Source organism: Phaethon lepturus, unplaced genomic scaffold (genome assembly GCF_000687285.1).
Source record: "Phaethon lepturus isolate BGI_N335 unplaced genomic scaffold, ASM68728v1 scaffold917, whole genome shotgun sequence".
Classification (NCBI taxonomy): Eukaryota; Metazoa; Chordata; class Aves; order Phaethontiformes; family Phaethontidae; genus Phaethon; species Phaethon lepturus.
In genome coordinates, this window is record NW_010552306.1 from 6,475 (window position 1) to 33,473 (window position 26,999).

General features: G+C 41.0%; 1 protein-coding gene across 1 annotated transcript in view; it reads right to left on the minus strand.

Annotated features, from left to right (window-relative positions):
• Positions 1-391: 391 nt before the first annotated feature.
• LOC104623929 (piezo-type mechanosensitive ion channel component 2-like) overlaps positions 392-26,999 on the minus strand; it is a gene marked incomplete at both ends in the record, with an annotated part of 43,715 nt that continues 17,107 nt past the window's right edge. Inside the window, 3 exons of the mRNA XM_010291160.1 lie at positions 392-605; positions 3,409-3,619; positions 17,964-18,126. Coding sequence (XP_010289462.1) covers positions 392-605; positions 3,409-3,619; positions 17,964-18,126 — 588 coding nt within the window. The remainder of the gene's footprint in view (positions 606-3,408; positions 3,620-17,963; positions 18,127-26,999) is intronic.

Here is a 26,999-nt window from a genome sequence, read left to right on the forward strand (position 1 = left end):
GGATGGCACCACACACATTTTGCCCCAGTTCAGACGCTATGACGTTAGACCTCAGAGTGCTTCTTTTCCTCTACCAAAAATGTGTCACCTACTTCCCTTACCTCCTGTCTTAGCCAGAACATCCAAGGACCACTCTGACCAAAACTAAAATCACTTTCCCCCCCCCATACCTGCCCCAGCTCTCTGCATACGGTTGCCCGGGCATGACTTTCACCACTCCATCATTCAAAACCGTTCAGTCTGAAATGCTTTGACTCTTCCAAGACTGAACATGAAGTTATGCACAAAATTTGTCAAAGCATTATATGGAAGAGTGTTTGCATCAACATGTGATAACAGAGTATTGCATCATGTGCCCACGTGTTTCCCACAGGAAAGGAATTTCTCTCACCTGGCGTAGAAATCTTTTGGTGGAACAACCTCCTGAAAGAACTGTAGCTGGTACAGATAAAGTCCAATCAAGTGCCCCGCACTGAATATAGCCATTAATACACACAGACAGCTGAATATCAGCGGATCAAATGCTTGGCAACAGGACCACCATGTGCACAGGCCCAAAAACACAAAGAAATACACAGCTGAGGTCAAAGATGGCACCATCATACCTGTAAAAATAAAAACATGGACGGTTGGAAAAGTGTGCGAAATGTCAGCATTTGTTAAACCTTAAGTCTGAGAAGAAGTGCATTAAACAATTTAATCCAATTAGTGTTTATGCTAATTATTGCAGTTAGCTCGTAAGACTGCTATTAGCTTTGAAACTTGAAGAAAAGGATGAAAAGGATCTTTTTTTTTGTTCACTTCACTTACGCCACAACTTCGCACTTAATACACAACCACTCTCCAGACCTTCCTCTGAGATGAAATCTTCTCTTCGTAAAGATGTTTCACAAAGCATGGAGAAAACCAGAAACACGGCTGCAAGGCCAGCCAATAGCTTCTGAGAGCGCTGGGGTGTTCAAAATGAATTTTAAGTACAAGATGCTAAAATGGTGTAATGGATGAACAGTGGAAAGCCTTCTCATATAAATCATGAGATACCCTGAGTTATTAAAACCAAAAAAACCCTGATGCATATACTGAAAATGAGAGATACAGATGAAATCTAGAGAACATTCAGTAAATGTTTGATTTTTTAAATTTTTAACTCTTATCGAAACTTGTAATTTACATATGACAAAGACTCTGCTGTTTTCCAGATGTTTATTGTTTTTGCTCTTGCACGTGTAGCAGAGTATTTCACTTGTGAAAATGTCTAACTGGTGAAGGGGACCTGACACTCTGCAGGTAGCCTTACAAAAATAAGTGAGGCAACAGGAAAGACGTACGTGTCTAAGGGTGGCGACCATGAGAAAATGACGTTAGAGAGCTTACGTCCAGCACAGCAGTCTCTAAAGTAACGGTACTGAGGCTAAGAGGGATGTCTGCCTCAATTTATTTTTAATTTTTGTATTAGTGCATGTCCAGGACTCACCTTCCTCCGGACAGACCTGCAGGCTGCTGGTGGCCCACGGCTCCGATATACCTGCTGGCCCTGCAGCTCGGCCACTCCGGCAGGACTTCTAGCACCTTGCCAGGTGCTGGCTTGCCATGTTTTCGGGGGCACCGCTCCCGGGGATGGCCCCCGCTTGGGCCGAGTCCAGGCCCTGGAAGGACTCTTACCCATGGCAATTTTGCCTGAGCTTCACCATCAGATCTTTCACATCGTACTTGAGACGAGCCTTTAGCCTAGGGCGCTCTGCCTCTGCTGCAGCGCGTAACGTGCCGGCGTTTCCACAGGCTCACAGATTTAAAAGCATGGCAGGACCACAGGGATCATCCATTCCGGCTGCCTTCATGATGGGGGCTGTAAAACTTCAGCCGGCAATTTCTGCCTCAAGCCTGCATCTACTTCCTTTCTTCTTTCAAAGAGATACTTTGCCTTAATTTAAACACTTTAGGAGAAGGAGAATCCACTATATCCATAAATAAGCTGTTTGTTATGGCCAATTACTCTGGCTGTGAAAAATTCAAGATTTATTGCTGCTCTGAACTTGCCTAGGTTTACCACTTAACTATTGGCTTGTATTATAACCTCTACTAGATGAGATGTCTGCTAAAAAATTGGAGGCACTTTGTACCTTTGTCAGTAGTTTAAGGCTGCAGTCAAATCACCACTCATCTTTTTTTTTTCTTGGCACGGTAAGTAAGGAAGTGTTTAACTAATTAAGCACAAGGTCTCTCTCTGGAATACAGGCTTCCCAGACCGCAAGTCCTTTTTGCAACTCTCCTCCGCACAGCTCCCAGCTCTCGGCGTGTGTTCTAGTCCCACGGACGAGCTGCCCATCACCACTCAGAAGAAAATGCCCCCGGCCACTGATGCGTGGTCCTTCTGCTTCACCCTCCCTGGGTGATGTTCACCCATGCAATTCCAGAACGGCATCAGGCTTTTTTTTTTTTTTTTTCTTTAAAGGGCATCTCTCTTCTCTGATGTCAGGCCCCATGATGATCCACATAACATACCCTTTTCCCTTTTCAGATTTATTACTTTGCATTTGGCTACATGTAAGGATGTCAGATAATCTTACCTTACTGGAAGAGCCTGCCTTACTAGGAAGGGCCACACCTGACCAGTCCTTGTCATTCAGTATCAAACATTTTTTGTACTGTTGTTTTATACTTCATATACTAGTATACTTATATGTTAATTACACACTTGTACTTATACTTTATATATAAGGACTCCATTCAGACATGTGAGTAAGCAGATAAATGCTAATTTACAATTGCATGATCCAATTTTGAATTAATTAGTTACAACCCACAGCGATTCTGTACATTTCCATTCTGGCTGGAGCTAATTATGTGGCACTAAATCAAATGTCTTATAAAAGGTTGGCTATATCATATCAAAACAGTTACTTTTACCAACCACATCAAAAACAAACGTCAAGTCTGCTGTCTCGGTTTAGCAGAAACCAGGATTCTGCTTATGACTCTTTTTACAAACTACATGGTCGACCTATTAATCTTTTCTATTTTTTCTTTTTTTTTTTTTTTTTAAGACTATGTGAATACAGTTCCTTTTTACACTTGGAAGCGATGGAACCAAATCTATGAAATCACATTGTAAATATATATATATGATATCGAGTCACTTCTAATATGCAACCATTCACTATTTGGTTATAACAGCAACTGTGAAAGTTGTATAGGGAATGATAGAGCCACACAGTATTAGTACAAAAAAATTAAGCAATTCAGCATATTCTAATGCCTGCCAAAAAGTTAATTTAAATAAAATCAGCAGCAATTTTTTTCCCTTAAAAATTTCCATTGTTATTCCCGCAGGTGCCCAAGTGCTGAAAGCTCATTTGTTAAATGCATAATCTAATGGCCTCTGGAAGAAATTTTTCAAATGCAACCAACCTCCTGAACCAAGTAAAATTGTAACAACAACTTTTCCAGTGGTGATTATCATGTTGCCAATAAACTCCCTCAGTTTGGATGCTAGGGAGGCGATTCTACGGAGCAGTTTTAATTTCATGGTTTCCTCAAATTCTGCTTCACCACAGTCTTCGTCATCCAGATCTTCTTCATACATCAAAGCATCATCTGGCTCTAACTTTTCTCTTACAGCCTAAAGGAGAAGATGGGAAAGAAAAAAGGAATGCAAAAGAGAGAAACAGACACAAAGGAATGTGAAATTAAAAACCACGCATATATTATTTAACAGTGAAGTCTTCTTATGATCTTTGAGTATGTGCAAGTAACAAGAGAGTTAAGAAAGATGTACTAAAGCTAGAGTTGTACACCAATGGCTCACACTTCAGATCTGTCTCAAGAAAAAAGGATGTTGAGGGTTGTCTCTGAGAACGACTGCAGTTCATTTTTCTATGAAATTTGGTTTGGTTTGCTGAGCATTCTTTCCATCTTGTTATCTATTATCTCTTTGGCTTTATGGTTTCAGGTATAAGCTCCAGCCACTAAGTGCCTTCCTGGTTAATGTTCCTCAACAGATCTCACTTTTCAAACCCTTCCCCATTAACCCTTTCTCAGACTTTAAATGCAAAACCTAGAACGGGGTGAGCAGGAGTGATTTGAGACAGGCAACAAGGGCTGATATAAATGGACATAGTTCATTGGTGACTGAAGGGCAGTTTGGGAGAGAAAAAATACAATAAGCAGAAGCTCAAGGAGAGAATGAGGAATGGTTAGATCAGCTGATGGTGAAAGAAATGGAGAAAAAGTGAGCAAGAGAGAAGTAGTGAAAGCTTGAGTGATTTGCAACAATTTAGCAGGGGAAATGAGACCAGTGGCTTAGAACTACACAATGGAAAAAGGAAAAGAAGTAAATGTGTAAAGGCCCCTCATACTTGAGCAGTTTGTTAGGATTTGGCAGTGGCCTTCACCATCAAGTCTCCATCGTATCTTGGAGACCAGAAGACATACACAGCTATTGAGTGATGCAGACTAAATCATCAACCCACGGTGAGAATCTGCAGGATTAGCAAGGGGCCCACCCAGGGATACAATTTATGGAAAAATTAGTCATTCGTAGACATATAGGGGCATATTAAAAAAAAAAAAAAGTAATAGCTTTGAGCCAGGTTCTCACTTGGTGTAATACAGCATAGCTTCTTTGGCACTAATCTGAGCTTGTATTAGCTAACGTCAGTTCTGGCCAAGCAGTATCTCTGTGTGTGAAAGTCAGAAAGAGAGACTATGGTATTTTTCATCAGAATAACAGTTTTATATTTATTGGTGACCTCTGGCAGAAAAAAATTCCACACCGACAGATAAGATTGCAGCAGGAACAGCTGAACTCTCAGCCTACTTAACCAAATTCTTCAGTACCATTTCGTTATGTGGATTCCCAAAGGAGCAAAATTCCCTATGGACTCCTTCATTTCACCTCTAAGCTTGGTGCCAACTTTCTCCTGTTACTCTGGAGCATTAACAATTTTGTGAATGCCCAGAAAAAGTCTGCTTATTCTCAAGAGTACCTATTTTACAGACAATGAAATACAGATTAAATACAGTAGGGCTGATCTGGGAAATGTACCTTTCTCTTGGATATATCTGGCTATTTCACTAGCTATACCCATTACAAATGGAGTATACTAGCATTTCAGTTGCTTTGTTGTTGTCACCATTCACTTATACAGCTCTCAACGTATGAATTATTAGATCCTTATGCAAAACAATGGAGAGGAGATGGCAGCCCAAACATGCAGTCATCACATTTCCAGCCATGCAGCACAAAGAGGCATTCTGTCTGTTCATCACTGCTGCTCGTATCTGAGTTCCTATCTAAACAGGAGCTACTTAAATATTCAGAAACAGTGCTGACAGTAGGCTGAGCGACACATTATGTGCTTACTTCTGCCACAGCTGTTTCAGTGAGAAAGCCATAAAAAGGGCAAAAGTTATGTTCATTTCTGCTTGTGCTGTAATTTCTAGTTGAACCTGCTCCTCACCGAGTCCTTTTGGGCTGAATCCTGGTCCTCCTGGACCGCCTCTAGTGCTCTGTGCCTTCAGCTTAACAGGACCAGCAAACAGTGAAACCTTCAATAGTCTTCATATCCCAATGATATGAAGCTACTATACATACGTCTGTGTGGAGACGACCCTTGTTTTTCAGCTAGTGCTTTCAATTTGCTGAAGACAATATGCATTAAAATGTGGAATTACTTACAAAAAATGACTATCAGGACTCGCATCTCTATGAATACCATGAATCTACGTTGAACATGAAGACAAGATTCATGCATTTATTACAGCTTAAGCTGAATGGGAGTTCTAAGTTGCTGAGAATTACACATACGCAGGAACAGGAAATACAAGTCTGAAGAGTCACAAAAGAAAATAATAAAATGTTATCCACGCAGAAGCAGAAAATGTTCTTGAGGGAAAATGAACAAAATGAAAATATTTTTACGTATAAATTGGAGGAAAATACACAGTACCTTCAAACAACAAAATAAAAAAGGACACTGAAGTAAGAAAACCTCATAAAAAACAGTCCAATGAAAGGTGGGACTTGGTATCCTTTTCTCTCTCTTCCCTCTACCTGCCTCCCTCACCTCAAGTGCCAAATGCCAATTTCACACCTTGATCTCCTCAAAACGAGTCTTTGGACTTCCCTATCATGACAACTAGGACCACAGTTTTTTAACTTGACCAGGCTAATCACTCTTGCTTCATTGATCTGAAGGACTTTTAGGCTACATTTTGTCTTAAGGGTTCAGTATCAATAGCCTAGTACTAACATGTATGACATGGCATACCCAGGGAGAAGCGCTAGGAAAGAGGGTATTTCACTGGGCCAGGACACAGCTGAGGAGATGATGGTCCAAAATTTCCATGGACTGAGGCTTATACACTTCAAGCATAGCGAATGTTTGCAAGGCGATGAGTTACCAAAGAAGTAACTCATAAAAAAAAAAAAAAGAAGTTTCCTTGTATTTCCACTTTTATTTAGGCATGAAAATATGAATTCCAAGTTCTACAAAAAAGTTAGGACCTCACAAACACTCACAGGAAATGCAGAAGAACCTACTGCTGATGTTATTGAGGTCATCAGCTGTTGGAAAGAAAATGTCAGCATTCTCAGCAAATACCAAACCGATTTACCAGGTTTTCCTTCTAAAACTACAAATGTCTGTTTGGAGTTGGGGTTCTTCAACCGCTCTCCTCAGCTTAAGACAAGCTAGCAAATGGGAAAACCTGATCATCAATAGCAACCGCAATCTACAGTCCTAGAAGCTCTTCCAGAACAGATGCATACTTTTGCAACGTTTCAGCACAGCCTGAATTACCCGTGATACGGCTGTGCAAGGACTGCCTGGTTTCAGAGACCAGGGCTTTGCACCAGCATGCTCCCTGGAAGAGGTGGGTTAGCTTCCACCTCTCTCTCTTCCCTCTCTGCAAGTGCTTTTAAGGGTGATACCTGCGCCCTTAGCCTTATTCTGTCTACCTCCCAGTGGTGTCATTCACGACCCTGTCAATGATCATTTCAGAGAGAAAGACTATGACAGCTAAACAACTATAGGTTTGATATTTTTTTGTATACAAACATATCTGTTTGTAACTCGGTATCCAAGGTCAAGTCAAGTAGCGGAAAAGCCACGTTCTTTTCCTGAAGCAGCTGAAAGGCCATGTTCCAGTGCATGTCAAAAAGACAGACTTTGGATTCCTCCACTCTCATATTCACCGCCCACCAACTGGATTATCTGGGATGGCTTTCCAATTTCTCACACCGAGCACTTCAAACTGCTGAAGGCAGGCAAACAGTGAACAGTTTTTACATCCAACATGGTGATAATGTGCCTGTTGTTTTAACACCTTCTGATGATTAAATAGCCATGCAAGTACGCGCTCATCACAGAACACCATTACTCCGGTCAGACTGTTTTGCAAAGCTCTTTTTACTATGTGGATTAGTCTAAAGCTACAAACACATGCTACATAGGCTACAGTTAGAAAAATACTTTTACTTCCATAATAAATTACTTATTATGCAATTACAGGATCCCTGTGGATGCTGATTAAATCAAATAAACTTCTCCATTCAAGGAGTACAGAGCATTTGTGAAGCCATAAACATGTGTTTCCATGACCTTTGCTCTGCAGAGCAGGGCCCCAGGACTTTTTATAAACAAACTAAATGCAGTTTAGGTTTTTCAGCGATCGTGTAGAAGTCTCGGGGGTATTTATTGTACAACAGTTTTTTAAACAGCCAAATTGAGATAGAGAACAGGCAAGGAAACAGTACAGCCTCTGTGGCAGCTATGGCAGCTGCTATTGTGGCCAGGGCCTGAATGTCCACTAGCTACTTTGGGGGCTGCTTTATTAACATCCAACTTTTAAATGTTTCATCTGGTACAGTGTAAAACGCTACTGCACAAAGATATCCTCTAGTCCTAGAGATGTATTTACTAACAGGAAGCCTTAATGCCAACCTAAAACCCATACCTTGCTTCAGAACACTCCTTGCTTTGTACATACATTTAATGGTATTGTGTCTGTAAACACAAATTTGCTCACTTATTGACTTTTTGATTCTAGAGAGGACACAAATGAAACTCTTCAAAAAATCAAATGATGAGAGCAACAAATTTATCTAACCAGAATTGTCACGACTAAGGATATACAAGTTTCAGAATGAACACAACTCCTGTCCCTGCGAATGCATTGCATTAATTATTGGGACCTCTCGAGCATGCACTGCTAAGCTCACAAGAATAAGTCCTCGTAAGAGTTCAGGTGCTTCCCCCTTCCAGTTGGCTAATAAATGCTGTACAAATAGCCTTTTCTGCAGTATTTTGACATTTCCTCCCAGCCAGAAAGCAGGAAACAGAGAGGAGTGAGAAAATGAAAACTAAGCCTGAGAAAAACATAGAGTTACGTGACGTTCAGCGACTGTTTTTAACATGCTGCTTCTAGGATTTTTTCACAAAGGTTAAATGGATCCTGCTGTGACAGCTCAATTTGTCAATTTATGTATGTATTACGTGGGCATGCAAACAGTCATAGAGACGCAGTGATAAGGCTAATTATCAAACTTACTATTGCGATGACACTGTGTTTTCCACGGGTCTGGACTGCAGGTGGCAGAAATGGCACCTGCAATGAGACAGCACGGCAGCACTGCCACGCTCCCAGGCAACCTGCTGGTCGTGTGGTTATGCTCCGCGAAGCACCCGTGTGCAGGACAGCCTGAAGCAACCTCCTGAGGAGCAGCGCGTGAGTTCACCGATTTAAACATGTTCTTGTTGACCCTGAATTTCCAGCGGGGCCGCAGGGCTCACCCCCGCTTCCCAGAGCTTGCTCCTTCCCGGGATCCCCCGCAGCAGCCTTAACCCAAACAGCTGAAGGTGTGCGGGTTCGGCACGAGGGCAGACTTCTACATCGTGGTAGACCATGTTCCTTATTGCTGGTGATGCCAGAGAAGCGCTTTCATGATCTGGGTTAGCTTGAAGGTGCGTGGTTTGGCTTGCAGAAGACAGGTGCACCCTCCTCGCAAGGAGGGAAGAGCAAGCGAGCCACAGTGCGGACTGCATGGTCTGACCTCCTTCTGGCAATTTTAATCAATCTCCACAAGAGCTGCTCTAGCTGTAGCATCCCAGACCTCAGCACAGGCTTTTAACCCCTGCTCCTGATAGCCACACCAGGTCCTTTAAAGTCGGCTGGACGGTCTTCATGCTGCCCTGCAGTTTGCGTGCCCTGAGGCACACGCTCACGGCTCCCTGCTGACACGGCTACTTTAAAGCCATGATTCTCTCTTTGGCGGAGAATTAAGATATCACTTCCTATAACTATTTCTTTACCTCTAATCAGAGATCATATTTTTATTCCATACCTGTGATAGAGTAGCACAGATACAATTTATTAGACATCTTTTATGAGTCTGTTCAAGCTGTTACTATATGCCCGAGTTTCCAGAGTTCCTTTTCATTTCATTAGAAGAAAAAAAACAACTTAACAAACAGTTTGGTTTAGGAATCATCTGAGACAACTATTTGATTCAGCTGAGCCAGCAGAACTATGGAAATAGACTCTTTCTCTAACAGTTTTAGTTCAATTGCCTCCATAGTACCTAAGCTGGTGCATTCAATCTAGATGGAACATATCATAATATGACTGAGTTCGTATTTTAAATTCTGCTCTAATTATGCCCCCAAAATAAGGTTTTTAATCTTTATCTTAGCGATGAGATAGTTACAGCAGTAGGAGGAATTCATTACCTATGCGCCTTTAGGAGCAGCACATGCATATCTATCTGCATACAGAAATGCATATAGAAAAAAATATCAAAATAACACAGTATTCTTTAGACAGACCCAGCTGTGAGTACAAAGGCTGGAAAAGAAATTTAACTGCTACTTGTTTTACCATCAAAGGAACTGCAAGCCCTTAATGGAATATAAATGACTGTAGTTTTAACCTGCAGTCAATACTAAACCATGTTAAGGTAATAATTTATTGAATTTCCAATTTTGCAAGAAAGTGAATAACTCCACTGTTGTTCTGAAAGCATCAGCATGCGAGAAGCAGACTTCCCTGATTTTTCTCTCACAGGATAGGTACAAAAATTTCCACATAAACAGTTCCCACACGTCATTCAACTTGAGCTCTACAGAAATGGGGCCGCCTAGCAAGAGTGTCCTCTTCAAGGACACATGTGGTGCTCAAAGGGAGCTCAGGTGGATCTACAGAAAGCCAAGGGGAACACCACCCCACGCATGCGCAGGGGTGCCTGTGGAGGAAGGGCTGCAGACTGCAAGCCAGGATAGAGAAAGAAAACTGGGTATCTTCAGGGAAGACCCTCCTAAATGAGCTGAGCTAATCAAGTGTGAGACAACTCCAATGAACATGTTGGTAGGTGTGGCATTAATAAGATAGGGCATTCTGGAATTTAAACAGTAACCTAAAAAAAACCTAAAAAAACCCCTAAAAACCTAAACCTAAAACCTAAAAAAACCAGTAACCTAAAAAAAAAAGAAAAATCCTAAATTAACTTTTAGTCCTATAGATCTTAATGAAAAATTTTATCATCGATAGATCTCAAGTGTGCTAAAGTTTGGGTTAAAGCCCTACCCAGCAGTAGATAAATTAATCAGGGATGTACCATCAGAAATAACTTTCAGTGTGTTTGCAGTCTTTGATGGTAACGAATGACATACACTTCCACAGTAAATTCTCCTGTGGGAAAGAGGAATTTGTTACAAACAAGGATGAGCTACTTACTGTAAGCACATCGGGACAGAGGCATTTAGCAATTCAGAGGGAATGAAAAATAAAAAAATTAATAAAGACAAGCACAGTTCTGAAGCAGGATAACAGGAAGCCACTCATTAAATCCTGTATACAATAGATATTGTACTGAGAGGGCCAAAGATTATTTCACTTCCCAATGTACCTATCACACCTGAGCAAACACCAAGTGATTTAAGCACCAGATTCGCTTGGCCAATGTGGAAATACAGTTTCGCATCTTGACTTCAAAAAGTTGTCAGGCATATAAGCCAAATGCAAAAGAGAGGGGAACTCACAGGTAGAGTTCAGTGGTTTGGCCTGAGATGATTAAACACGTTTTTTTAGTGAAAAGGAAATAGGAAGACTTGGGTTATGATTACAAGGCACAATTCAGTGCAAACTCTAAATGAGCCACTGCAGGAATGAGAAGCGGCACAGCACCCATATGGAGTAATTGTCGGACCAAGAAATATACAGAATGTAACATTATCCATTTTGCTAAGAAGGACAATAAATAGCCCAACCATGGTGCGGTGGTGATCGGCAGTATTGCCTCAGCTCATACAGAAGTGGCTTGGGTACTTCTCCAGTACCACCGCGAAGAGCCACAGATTATTGGGTTGAACAGGAGAATGGGACATCTAATCTACAAGAGGATCCAAAATTACTTTACTTCTTTAGTCTTGCAGAACAACCTTTAAAGAAATATGTTTTTTTTTCTCCCAAAATACCAGAGAAATAAATACTAGAGAAGGAAACAGTATATTGAAGCAAAAGAGCAGAAGAACTAAAAGAGTTATAAAGCAGTTATGAATACATGTATAATCGAAATTAGACATTTTTTAACCACCAGAGAAGCAAAAGTAGAGAACAGGGTCCTGTCAGGAGCAATGGAATGAAGAAAAATTGCCCTGTTTTCAAGATGGTGCTTCCTAGCTTCCTGAGGGAAGCGTGTGAGACCGCTGCCTGCCATAGCAGCAGACTGAATTCCATGACCCAAGAGATCCCTTCTTGTACTATGTTATTCATCACTTAGGCTGTCCAAAGGCAATAGTATTCCAGGATTTTTGTCTGGTTAACACCTCTGTATCTCAACATTTGGAATTGAGGACTGTTAGAAGAACAAACCAGTGACCCCAGCGAAGACCTGCCACAAGAAGAATTTACCCATGTCATGTTTCTAACCAAAACAGGACAGATGCACGCTAAAGTTTGGTGCTGAACAGGCTAAAAGCGTTTGGTAATACATAATGTATTGCACTACGTAACATTATGTAGCTGCTGCAGTGTAATTATGTATTTGTGCTAAGACTTATCCGAAGAGGTGTGCATCAAACCAAGAAGCTAATGTAACTTGTAAACTTTTGACCCTTGTTAAGATGAGATGCATTAGAATTGTTACTGAGGGAGGCAGCTGGGTAAGGTCTGGCAAACTTCACCACCACAAACATCACAAGCAAAGCAGTAAGGGAGCCTGACCTATTCTTTTTAAACCACAGAAATAAGGTATTAAATCCTACTCACACCATGTTCAAAGCACACTAAGACCAACTGGGTTTGGACCAGTTGTCCAGAGGTCAAAACCAAAAAAATATGTACAACCAGTTAGAAAAGGTAAGCCAATGCCGTGCTAAATAGAGATGACAATGAGAAGAAAAAAGAAGGGGAATGAAAGAGGTGTCATTAGGAAGCTAAAAGAAGCCAAGAAGTTCGAACCCTCTCTAGGCAGTTCTTTTTCCCTCTTCATCACCTGTAGTATTTCCCACAATATTTTCCGTAATAGCCATCATTTTCTGTCTCTGAAGAGAAGCCAATATTGAAGGAGAAGAAATTGCATATGGGAAGAAGATGTTTAGAGAAATCAGGGCCAACGAGTTCTATGTCCATGAGCTAATCAAGTCAGGTGAATGTTTGATACTGGTAAAATAGAACTAAGATAAACACAAAACAATACATCATCTTAGGAAAAATATACCTATTACAGACTTTAAGAAAAATGGAATGGTCATCTAGACAGTGTCATGGGCACCCCTGTAAGCAAACCAAAGGAGATCTCCGCATCTGAAGGCAAGAAAAATGCTATCAACTACAAGGACTGGGACATCAGATCTTTCTCAAAGCTGTGCTCTAAGCTGAACTAATTATCCGTATTATACAGGACATCCAGGTAGGTGATACGCTAGTAGAGATGTCCAACCCAACAACCTCTGAATCTAATAATTAATGTCATAATACTGTAATTTAAAACAACAATAAGACCTTGCCTGAAATGCTGAGGTATTGGTATTCCCTGTAGCTCAAGAGAATATTGCAGAACTATAGCTAGTTCAGAAAAAAGTAATGAAAATTACAAAAGAAATTGAAAAAAGAACAGGGACTGCTTACCTTTAGAAGGACAAATATGCAAGATAATAAATACATTTGATTTCCCTCATACCATCTCACTCTGTTTTATAACATGTAGTACAAGGGACCTTCCATAAAATTAAGAGTGTTAAATTTAAAATAAAGTCAGAGAGCAGTTATTAAATTGTGGAAGTCCTTGCTTCACGATGCCACCAAAGCCAAGAAATTAATGAAGTTTTAAAAGGGTCTGGATAATTATATGTTTAACAAGACTATCCAGAGTAGCTATAATTAACAACAACATATTTTGGAAGGGCTTTGAAACCACATGTTTTAGGATTAAAGCCAGTCTTTCACTACGAGAGATCAGGATAAGTTGTAATGTTGGAGATGGGGAAAAAGGGTATTCCTTTACTTGCTTACTGTACTTATGCAGCCAGTACCAGCTACTTTCAGGATGAGGATACTGGTCTAAATGGGCAATTTCTAGACTAGGAAGTCCTTGGACACGGCATGGGATGTGTGTAGCTCTCAGAGCCTATCTATTCTGTCCTGTATGTCCTGAAGTTGGAGACCTGGACCCAAAGAGAGCTCTCAATGTACTACGTGCCCGATGTAGGCGTAGGACAAATAGCCCTGTCACTGTTAGGAAAGCCAAAGCTCGGAACTGAGCATTTCTACTGCTCCTATTTGCCAAGGGACACAGAAGCTAAGAGACAGATGAAGTAATAGACTCGGTGACACAAACCAAGCTTGTGGCCAAAGTGAGAACCATGCTGGTTGTCCTGACTCCAGTCCAGTATCTTGACTCCACGCCAAGCTCTCCTCACATTCTTCCCAAACTTCATTTTAAAACAATTCCCTCTTTTTTTTTCCCCTCTCCTTTTTGAGATCCCAAACAAATCTCTGTCTTCTGCAGAAAAGAGGAGGGGTGGAGGCTCTGGGATCAAGCTTGCCTCAGATTGTAGGACAAAGTACAGACCCAGTGGTCACATTTGCTTTCTAGAAGAGCATGGGTGAGAAACAAGCTCGAATCGGCAAGGCAGCAAGTGTCGGAGGAAGAAGTTGCATTGAAGACTACAACTGTATATTTCAATTAAGATCAACACCTCTTCTAAACTTTAAGTTGTGACATCTCAGAAGGATTTTCCTCCCTGCCACCATCACTTACAATATTAGGCAATTCATCCACAGTCTCAAGAAAAAGCTACTTCCTTTCTAATACCTATCAGACTGTATCTATGTATCTGCATTTTGGCATATAAGCCACCATCTGCAACAAATAAAAAATGTCATACTTTCAGCTGCATCTGGGAGTTAACTGTTCTTTCTTATTTTCTTCCACCTTTTACACCTTGTGACTGGCATTGTGCTTTTCAGCATTTGCAATCCGGGCCTGTCTCCAGCTGAATTCACCTGCTTTAAATTTTCTGAGCTCTAATAAAAAAGGCCTGCAGACACGTTTGCTCCAAGTGTGCAACCATTTAGGGGTGGTAATGAGTTGGACTGCAGCCTGGTATCTGGCAAAACCTTCCTACTTCATGACTCACTGTTAATTAAAACCACACTCTGCTTATTCCTGGGATAGTGTTACTTACAAATAATTGAGAGTCTCTCACTGCCTCATAGCCTCTTCTCAGTTCTATTCTGTAGAACACACTTTTCTGATGAAGATCTGCTTCCCTAAAAGTTGGATGCAGTGTAATGAAGAAGGACATCAATTTTTCAATGAATCCTTGCTGTCCTTAATTTGGATTCTGATATTTTTTCTTAATTTGAATTGTATCTCAAACCACGAGCAAACTGATCCATTGTACTCTACAGCTGGTTTCTGCAGGCTACTGCCATGACCAAGTACAGCACACAACTGGGTATCACAAACCACTACTCAACTCCTGGCCTTTTTTCAGCATGCCCATATAACAACTGAGATGTGATGGATTCACAACAGAGCTTTGAAAAGGTCACTTTTAGAAGCATTAAAACAATTATTTAACAGATTTTCTTGTACATAACTTTTGGTAGATAGATTAAACTTTCTTTTTAAATTAAGTATATTTCCATAGTATTTCACTCTCTCCCAAATCAGAGAGATCTGAGAATCGCTCAATGTAAATAATTTCATTCAAAAAGGTAAAGCTGCAAGAAAAACTCTCTGCTTTGCCTGGAAGTCACAGTGCTGATTTCTTGATTTATAGAGCCATCTGTGGCTAGGCATCTAGCAATCTGAAAAGTCACCTCTCTTATGGCTCTCTTGAGCCTGCTGGAATCAGCTGGTGCATTTTTAACAAAATCTCGCACCATGAATCTCTGATGACTGGTGGCAGAGACTCTCAGCAAAAGCTCTTCAGCTCTGGAATTGGCTATGGGGCTGGTCTAACAAACCCAGGACTATTTCCCGTGGAGGCACAGCACCAAGCTCAACACTCCTCCTGAAGGACAGTTACTGCTGCAACTCATTTCGCGTTTTCTAATTCAGTGGAGCTACAGCATCAGCAGACAGCCGCACCAACACGCAGCCACGGGCATCCGTCAGCTAATGCAGAATTGAAAGAACTGATCACTTACTTAGTTTTCCCTTTTCCAGTGTACTCTACCAAGGAAGAATTGAAAATTATTATGTGAAACCCACACAGTTTGGACTCATTTTGGATCATGCCAATACACTCCCAAATTCAGACACTCAGCTGCATGCTCTGCATATGCATTAGGTTCCTTACATTCAGTCCTGCCAAATACATATTCCTAGCAGATTCAGCTGCTTCTGCAGCCTCCTCCTAACTAGCACAAATGATTCCAGGATGTTATGTGCAGACACCTAGAAAGAGAAAGCTAGAGTTTGGAAAAATGTGTCTAATAGGTATTTAATTTTCCACTCTCCATTTCACTCCATCTTTAAAAACCAAGCAGGTTATTCCAAAGCAGATTCATCATTTCAGCGGTGAAGATCAGAATTCCTTAAAGCATTGGGGATCACGTCACACAACAGTAACTACTATCTTTTTCTTTAAAAAATGCCTGTGATAGAGTTTTGGGTGTCACTAAACACAGCTGCTGTGTTCGCTACATATTCTGTAATACATACAGTTTACAGAACATAAATACCATTTGCTGGGTTTTGATGTGAAGAAATAAAATATATTTACACAGATTTCTATTTGCCCATTATCAATATTTCTTTGCAGTCAAAGTTTTCTCCTTCTTCTCCCCCATGCTCTTCCTTTGTGGACCAACCCAATTTAAAGCTATACTCTGTGCTATGTCATCAGTTTTTGTTAGCTTAGTTTTTTATCTTGCATTCCAGACAAATGACTACTGAACCCTGCCTGGAAGCCAGCACCCATCCTCGCCGGGAGACCGAGCTCCCTTGGACCCAGACTCCAGGCTCAGGCTCACCTCTGAACCAAACAAAACGTGAGTATCTGAGCATCGTCATCAAGATTCATAGGAACCTAAGCATGTACTTTTCTTTTTCTTCTGAGCTTCTGCCATCAGATTACTTCTGTTTTATGCACGTGCATTCTTTCTTTCCAGGAGATCGAGTGCTTCAAAGAAGTCTGTGGGAGCCCACTTTGGTAAAATGCAACTCTTTAAAGAGAGACGGCCTGAACACAAAACATTTCATTAGCCACACTTTTTAATACTTTAAACGTCTCCCCTTACGGGTACGGCCCCAGATCCCAGCCTGCTGCTAAATCCATTTTGCACAGCTCCAGTGATAGTGCAGATTTAAAACTGATAAAACTGGCTTCCAGGATCCACAGCAAAACCTTGTGTACGCTCACCAGACCAAGGCTTACATATCCTCCAATGTGTAGTTAAAAGCTGCGATTTTCAGGCAATCCTCAGCTGCCAGCAGAGCCCCTAAGAATTACAGCTGCAGCCGAGTATAAAGCACAGCCCTGATACTGATCTCTCCAGCGCTAGAAACTCGACCAGCTTCTGGCAATGCCACAATCCAGACAACATGGCAACATGCAGAGAGGCTTTCTTCCTCGCTATAGTGGCACCAAAATGGGCAGCTGATCCCCCTAAATACTTTACCCACTTCAAAGTGCAATTTCTATTTGAAATGAGCAAGCTGCAACTGCCTCTCCTAAAAACAGAGTTTTGAGAGCAAAGAAAAAAACATTCCACCCATATGTAAAAGACGACAGAAAATGAGACCCAAGGCTCGCTAGACAGTCTGATAAAAAACATGTTAAGATTAGTAGTAGGAATTTCTCTGCACCCTGGGCTAAATTCCCACTGCGGCTTTTTATATTATAAAATTGTTTCCCTGTGGATTTTTCTGCATTGGGTACCTCTGCCATTCTTCTTCCCACTAGTAAAACACTCAGCAAACCCATCAACACTTCCAGCTAAGCCATTCCCAAAAATTATCCTCAAGCTATTTGTATGACCACAGGTTTAGATAACTGCTTCCATGAACATAATGCACAGTCTCTCTTCCCTTCTCCTAAGAGTTATTTCTGATAATCACTCAGTTGCTGCTGTTATTCTTGGATAACAAGTTTGGAAATATGAGCACTATCTAAGAAACTGAGCGGTGTATGTAGCAAAACACCTTTATCAGACTTGACCAGCCGCTCTGGTGAAGAAACAACTTGTGATCGACTGTCAGGATCATTTCTGAACTCAAAACGATTTGAAAAATTCAGTAGCATATCTACCATTTTTCACATTCTGCTTTGTTTCTCAAGATAACAACATCTGTAGCTTTTCCCCTTTAAAAACAATCGTTTAGTTTCCTGAAAGTAAATTGACTTCCTAGCATATGCAGTCCTCGCGACACCATTTCAGAACACATCTCAGACAGGAATGACAAAGCTCACTGTTAACTAAAAGCCATACAGATAGAAGTGTGTATTTTATACCATTTCCTCATTTTCAAATTGCATGTTGCACTGTGCTGCATCCTCGGTTACTGGCTTCTGAAACATGTTGCGGCAGATGAGCCATATTGTCAGACTAGCAATGAACATCCCAATATCTGGTACAAATAGTCTGATCACGTTGCCAGCATCTGCTCCTTTCACACTGTATGGGATGAAAAAAACAAACAAAAAAACAAAGAAACATTTGTTACTTCTGATGACATTTTCAACTGGAACAGAAAGTTAGCTCAAGGCAAATAAAAAACCCAGAAAAGCCAGTAGTAAGAAAGCTTCATAATATGGGGAGTAGGAAGATGATCAAGGAACTGTACACAGACAGGTATTTTTGCTCTCCAGAAATACCGAATAAGTGATTATTCACTGGGAGCTAAACAACTCATAGTTTAGTGATACTTTGCAGTTTGATCAACTCAATTCTGAATCCCCTTTGTGGAGAGCAACATAGGAATGACCTTCAAATTCAACAAGAAAGTTTTAATCTGAGTTCCTAGAAGATCCGTGTGTATAAATCACAATCCCTTTACTGATGTCCTTTGCAAAGACAACAGCATCCAGCTTCACCAAAGAGGTCAAGCAAAGACAAGATAGCATTCATGTCATCCCTACGTGCGTCCTAATCATTCCTGCCACACAGGAGTAACCGGAAAGTCTGTAATATTTTAACATGTTTTATTACGTTGGCTGTTAATACATTTTATTCAACCAGACCTCTTAAATACCTTTTGGGGTATTTAAGTACTAATATTTAAGTACAAATATTTAAATACTAATTAAAGTGTTAGGTCCCCGCCAAGAAAACCTTTCTTCTCCTCCGATAGATTTGTAAGGCTGGATGAATTTTATGTAGAAAACAATTTGCACTGCTTCATTGTGCAGATTTAATTGTTTAGGCTGGAAAATATGACTTTATGGGTTTGGATGTGGTGTCTGAATTTGGTTCACTTAAAATGCACAGCTTGGATTCAGATTTAGTGGCACAGTGAACAGTTTATTAAACTGCTGCATGGACTTACTGAACTTTTAACTATTAATCAGAGGATATAATCTTAATTATTTGAAAGTGTAGAACATATACCTGCCAATCTTGAAGTTAACACATTTTAAATATGCGGTTCAAATTTTAACAGATTTTATAGGGCTTTATGTCCGTAACCAGTTCTGAGGACAGGTGAGGCATCTGTGTCGCTCCTTGGGCATAGCTGCGTGCGCTAGACTAGCTCTTCACAGCCTGAAGAGGTAGAAAACCTTGACAGGTTGTTTTTTCCATGCAAAATAGAAGATGACCTTTGGCCTTTCTTTATTATAACACTAATAGCTTTCAAGCCTAAAAAAAGGTATTTGTGAAGGAGTTACCCGCAACTGCTGTGATTAATCGCAGGTCTAGAGTATCTAAAAAGTCTCTAATGTGATTATGGAACTGCCATGAATCTTGCTGGCCTGCTCATATGTCCAAGATCAAATCCTGCATTTCCATCACTGCTGCTGACCCAGCTTTTCCACTACCATATACCTTGCAAAATTACATATGCCCAAAGCGGGAATAAGGTAAGTGACCACAAAGCTAGCTTTAATGTTTGTTTCAACAGGTACAAATAAATGTCTCAGGGGAAGCGGTGAGCAACATGCAGGTCTGTGGGACACTGTCCTGTAGCACAATTATGAAATGGACCCAGAAGTACTACTGAATTGGTTCCAAACAGGAGAGGGAAAATTCAGGCTTCAGTTCTTCTTCTTCTCATGCTCGGACGTAGACACAGAATAAACCGGTGAGGTGCTGCCTAAGAAAAACAACTTAAGATTTAAAATTGCAGCTTCTTTTAAAAGGAAGGAAAGAAATTGCAATCACGCAGACAGAAAACTTCCTCCTCTGATGCTCTTTGCTGTTATAGATTAGCCCTGAATGGCAGCTAAGTAGCTTGAAAATGTTTTGCTAATGGCTTCGAGTCCCACTGAAGCAGAGAGAAAAAATTGAGTAAGTCATTGAAAGGCTTGTAAAAGAGTTAGATGGCAAAGTCCTTGTCGGATTGCTCGCACGTTTCTTGTGCCGCTACTTCAAGCAAAGCATGCTGTAGAGTCAACTGGCACGTGACCGCATAGCCCATCTGCTTAACGTTACAGGAAATACAGGCTTGACATGTGTCAGCTCATTTTGCGGTACCGTAGCTCTTACTGTCACTGAAGATTAGCGGGTCAAGGGACTGAGTCTGCACTTTCCCTTTTGGAGGAAAGCAGTAGAAAGTACACGCTTAATGAACCTAATTCCCAACAATAGTGTAGCCAGGATTTACAACAACAATAACGAATTCGTTTCACTCGTCCTGATCGTTATGCTGAAACGTGCCTGTTAAAGTGGTTTTACTAAATAAGTGGCAACAAAATCTGAATTCTTGATTCTGAAAGTATCACTTAGGCATTTTTTAGAAAGAGTTGGAAAAAAACCCTAAATCCAGTATTAGTTAGGGTAAGAAGACTATAAATTTGCTAGTCTCATATTGAAAAATGGATCAGATTACGTCTATGCAATACTTCTATAAGTGAGCTTTTTCTGTACGCAGGCATGGATCCCATCTAAAATTAATTTTGCATCGCTTCTGAACTTAAAGCACAAGTCCATCAGATTCAGCCACTCACACACAAATTAAAAGGTGTTAGCTTTCCAATACCAGCGTTTCTTAGCTGCACCAGGTTCTCCTTCCTCGCATTGTACTCCCGTGGAACCACGCTGAGCCTTCCCTCACGTATCCCACTCCCCAGAAGAAGGGGAGACCCCAGCGGGAGCACTGCCTCTGTCACAGCTCACATTTCTTTCCACTAACCCAAACCAAGTGCTTCTGATCTTTCAAAATAAATAATTTAGCATGTTGTTGTGAAAGATGTAATATACAGTTCAGCTAGCAATAGAGAGCCTGAACAGTGATGTTTAACCACAGAGCACGGAAATATTCTGCACATGAATAGTTTATTCACCAAAACCAGTCACAAATGTATGCTGTCCCCATCTCCCCATGAAAAGGAAAACAAATTGACCTCAGTGTGATAATTAAAAAGGAAACAAAAGATCACTTGAAAATAGAGCAATGTGTATTCTTCTGTAAAGCAGAATAATAAACTGCTTCATTCGACCCCAAGCAATTTGCTCCCAGTTTTTCACAGAAACAGCTAAAACAAAGATCAGTTATTTCCACTTGTTACCTCTGGCACTACAAAAAAGAATGGTAAATATTGCAATCATGCCACAAACATTTCTCACTTTATTTGCGCATTCACACGTGGTCATATTTTGCATTTGATAACAGTCTATGCATTGTGCTCTCTGCTCCAAAAGAGGCTCTCTAAGGACAAAGTTAAAATAGAAGCACAGGTAACCCATTCAGGGCATCTCCTAGAGAAAGAGCTTTTTTTTAATCCCTGCAAGGATCACAGTGTACAATGAATTGGTCATAGCCCTTGATCTACGACGAGTACAGCATCATTTGTTCACCTGCACTAAATAACCTACCTACAGGGCAACTTTAATTGTAACAGAAACCTCTGGCTGAAGCGTGTAACTCAGCTAGAAACATGTTCTGAAATGCAGTTACAGTAAACTGTGGCTTTAGAATGATTTTCCCCTTCTTTCGTTCTTTCTTACAGGATGCAGAAGAACACAGGACACCCCCCCCACAAAAAACCCCAAGGAGTTAGGGGTTTGAAATGTTTTCCTACCTTCCCTTGACCAAATTACATTGTACACATTTTCTAAGACAAGAGACTACTACAGTTACGGTTGCAAGAGTTCCTGTGTAACAAAAATAAATTTTATGGGACAAAAGTGATTTTATGACTTTTTGCATCAATATGTGAAACAGTATTATCATATCAACAGACTCCTAATACAGCGGTTTGCTCAGCACTGCATCTGTGTTCCCCTGTTGTTTTTCAGCTGTATACTTTAAATTTAAACTACTTTAGAAAGAGATCAACTTCATTTTCTACGTTTATATAGAATTTTTCTGGGACTGTGTAACCCTGGTCTATTTCTGAAATCCATTGGTGCTAAAGGAATTACTAGGAAAAATTTCCCCGTTTATCTGCATTGAGAATAGAGTTAGCTGTGGACTTACAGGTGAAAACTAATCTCTCAGTTCACGTACACTCACTCGCAGTCAAACAAAAAACAAATGCCTTGAAAAGGCAAAGCCAGCATTATTTAAACATTACATTCTTGCCTGGTGCTCTAGAAACAAGCATTTGAGTTTTCTGAAAAGAAAATTTTCATTTTCTAGAATAACGATTTCTCACAAATTAGAATTATTTGTCTTCTACTGAATGCACAAAGCTTTGCTGAACAGTGAAGTGTTAACATTGCCTTAGCTGGTCTGACTTAACTTCTTTAGCATGGCACACACATTACCTTCCTCTTTATTTCAGGTTTATAGAATAAAACCAGAAAAGTGGCAGAGCTATTAGAATTCAAATTGCAATGGCTTCAACAGAAAAAAAGTAAAACATATAGTAACGCAAGCGTAAAGCAACATGTATAATATATAAAACACCCCATATGTAGAATGAAAAACAATAGCCTTTCAACTCTAACTCTCTAATATTTTCTTACAAACAAACAAAAACCTGGGAAAAAAAGAACAATCAGCCTTTCTTAAACAGATCTCAAATTAGTTCACTATCAGCAATATATGACAATGTTAAGCTTGTGTTAAATGATAAATCAAACAATGCCTACAGATTAAAGCCTGTAAAAAGTCTGGTTTTATATTGAATGCTGGGTAAACAAAGTATTTTAAACTTCACTTTTTATCATAATTTTAAAAATTCCTCAAAAGCCTTATTCACTGCATACTATACCATCTTTTCTTTTTTTCCCTCAAGAGTTTTCTGTAGCACCCATTTAGTTTCGAATGAGCTGATTTCATAGAACTGCAATTAGGTAACACTGTATTAACAGTTTATAGGTGATGAAGTAAGGAAGAGACGCGTAGATGCTAGTGCTTTCCATTCATCTTCTTTGGTCACGGTGAGACATCTGATATTTCAAAGTGGATCAAATATTTCAGAGTACTCTATGCATCACCGTAGATGTTTACAGCACAGTTCCCATGGGCTTCATCTGCAACTGTAATCACTTGGATTGGAGGCAAACCAGACCCAAGAATCATAAGCGCGGTCCCCTGGGAACCTGCACGGGCAGTATCACACAGGCACTACGAATTCCCGACTGTGAATGACAGGATTCATTTGATGAGAGGATTCATTTGTTTGTCACTGGTATCCTCTCTGTGATCCAAACACAGTGGAAACTTTGAGGGTACCGACGGCTAGAAATCAGGTTGCCTCAGAGATGTGCTCGCTGATCCTCGCTGTTGGAAGTGGGTCTTGGGGATGGTTGTGGCTGGGAAGAAGTTAAAGAGGCCCCTTGTCCTCTCTCAGTTTGAACTAAGGATGAAATGTCTGCTTCTGTACTTACTCTGCTGGGAAACTCACACTTAACTTGTCTGGGTCTGAGGACTACGGACCTGGTCTGAGCCACAACCAGCACCTCAGTGAACACAGCACGCTCACAGTCTATATTCAGGCTGGCATGACTTGTCCCTCCTGGTTCAAAAGACAAGATAGATATGATGTTGGTTCACATGGCAACCTTGGTATGACCCTCAGGGCAAACCTCCACCCCGGGTAAAGTATGCAAGCTGCTGAATGCTGGTAGGTCTGCCTTTAGTCCTTCCGCACCTCATGCTCAACCACAGATTGAATATAAATTACATTACAAAAATAAAACACAAACTTAGTCATATTAATATCCACAGTGCAAGATCACTCTTAATCCTGCACTGCCTTAATGTGACTATACTCTCAGTTTATGCAGAGCACGCCAGGTATTTTACCCAAAATACCTGAAGTTGCACTTTGAGAGAATTTTGGTCATGCAAAGTAAAAGAGCGGGAGGAAGAGGGAAGCAAAAATGCATAGAAAACTACTTATGAAAATATTTAGCATGCACTGACCTACCCAACATACAAGTTCAAAGGGCTCCTGAAGTATTTGTAAAATCTTAATCACCGTTTACAAACTATGTCTGCATGGACTCAAAAACCAAAAGTACACTTCGCTTTCTCAGGAAAGATACCTTGCAATGAAGAACACTTTCTGTATTGCAAAAGTGCTTAACCACGTATTAACCAAACATTTGCTTTCCAAGCACTGCTATGCAGAGAGCGAGCAGCTATTTGAAACTAAATGCACACTGCCAAGTTTTTGGTGCCTCTTTGCTTGCATAAAACATTCAACATTAAGAAATTATGGATATGTGCAATATGTAAAACTTTGGTTCATGCCAATTTTTCTTTTTTAAAGCACTCACTGTTTCTTGTTGTTCGTCAATCTTCTAACAAAGGGCAAATCCCAGGCTGCCCAGGGTAGCACACAAAAGACATAAAATTTAGCTGGGATTTAGCAGCTATCATGCAAAGCGCTTAGCTGTGCTACTGCCGGACTCGTGACAGCACAATATACAGCTCGCTTTGCTCGTGTCCCGCGGCTCCAAATGTGGAGCAGGACTGATGTTGCACAGCCAAGGGGAAGCGAGCACATTCCTCTCCACACCCATGGCGCTGCGCACGCCAGCCCCCACGGCACTGTGGAAATGACATGTCCCTCCACAGCACAAATTATCTCAGGTCAAAATGGGAATGTGATCACGGATGGAGGCAGAGCCATGGTGAGCAGAAGAAGACCCAAGGACACCTCAGCTGTAGGTCTGACATCTTCAAAGAGAGTTTCCATTGCGAGTATGTACGCTTCTCGCTTGCTTCTCACTTATGCAGATATTGTACAGAGATTTGGCTAAAGCACTAACTCAGCATTCATTGACCACTGCAAAACATTCACAGTTAAATCTGTCCATAAAGCTCATGAATACTTGGTGACTGACAGCAAAGTGTTTACATAAAGGCATACAGATATCCATATGTTCCACAGTATTCCTGACTAAATGAAAGTGCTGAAAAGACTGAAGCAGGCTGACATTCAGTGATTATTTCAAAACATATTTGCTCCCTCTCTCTGCAGCTTTCACTGGTTGAAGCATGAACAGATCATCATTTCAAACTACTTTTTATTTCTTTCTATAGCCAGCATATAATCATAGAAAGTAGAAGATGTGTCTAGATTTTCCAGTCAGATGCAGATGAGGAGGGAACAATATTTCCCCCAATTACAGCAAGCAACATTGTAAATTACTGACCTTTTACAAAGCCAGATTACCCCTGATACAGGGGAAAGGCAGGCAGGCAGCCTCTAGGAGATGCCACAGTCTGAGCTGTAGTGCCCACTGTGCTTCAGTGGGGGGCACATGGGGGACCCCTCCACGCCCATTCCTAAGTCAAAACTATCCAAGTGCCACATTTGCAGGGGTGGGACCATTTACCAAGGCTCCCAGTTCTTGCACATGAAACAGCTCCCAGGCTACCCTCCCTGCTCTGGACATCCCCATCCTTCTCTTCGCGGCATCATGCAAGACAGGACAGGAAGCAACATCGAACCTTCCCCACCATCACCTGCTTGAAAATCCCAGTGGTTTAGAGGCAAAAGCACACGGGCATTGCGGGAAGCAGGCTCCATCAGGGGCATGTGTGCAACATCTCCCCTCACCCTCTAGATGATTTCCATTAAAACTGGCCAGAAGAAACATCCTGATTTACCCTTGGTGCACTTTGTTCAATTCTACAGCATCAAATTGAAAAAGAAGAGTGGTAGAAATCAGTGGCAAAATAAATGTCCCAATGCCCTGAGATACCACTTCTTATTTTTCTGTAAATGGAGCACATGATAAAATTCCTGGGTGGCAAACATCCCACGTACATGTGGGAGGAGAGAGGACTAATTCCCTGCACTGCTTGAGGCTATCTGCTCAATGGCTGTGATGTGTGACCACCAAAGACCTCTCTCAGGCGTGGGAGGCAACTGTAGTAGTGTTTTGCCAGTATGGGAGACTCTTACCTTGGCTGAGCATTGAAAAGGACAGGATTGCTCAGACCCAAATGGGCAAAAAGGAGCTCAAGTCGAGTGCTCTCGCTTTTACCGGCAAGCCAGGTGCCCTTTGTCAGCACGCTGCCCCGGGCTGGTCAGACCATGTACATGGTACGTTACTACTCCACCGGCCACAAGCTTCCTTGTGTTTCAGGTGCCAGTTGCTATTTGGAGATCTCACATGATTTATTCATGAACAAAACCCAACAAAAACAAAATAAAACACAAAGCCAAACCCTTAAGCATGCGTCCTAGAGAGTTTTTGGATACTAATTGCAATGCTGATTGCTCTCCAGATTAAAACAAAGACTGGCTCACATTCTGCTGCTGGTGGGTTTACCACTGTATTGCTCCCAGCTACCACTGTACTGCAGGAGGCTGGGCTGTGCCAAGAAAAACACTGACAACAGTCTCACAACTCAAGTGCTCAAACAACGCAGGCCATAAAATACCTTCTATCTGATGTTAGTTTCCTTTGAATCCCTAGGTTAAATGGCATGAGAAAAGTTAGCTGAAATTAATTTAGCTGAAAAGAAAATAAGCACAAGGGGTGGCAGGAAACGAGCAACCTAAAAACCTAACACAAACAGTTGGACAAATAAGATTCCTACTGAATGGAGACGACTTCTGAGAGGACCTTATGCCATTTGCTGAGGCAGCCCAGACCATCAGATCAACATGACATGACACATGCTTCAGAGGTGCAAGAACTCTACGTGGAAATTATACAATTGTCTGAGCACAGAGAAAATCTCTCCTCACTTGCAGTTAACAAGGAGAACATATCTGAGGTATAGTAACTATGAATCCTCAGTTAGAGATTACTCTGTCCTTACTCCCTTCCCTCAATTCCATGATACTCATTTACTTGTCATAGCATCAATTAGTATGCAGGTGACATGAACGAGGTTGCTCTTCTCTTTGCAAAGTACCTATACTACTGCAGCATGTTGTCAGAAATTACATAGAGTAATAACCGTGCAGTTTTCAGCA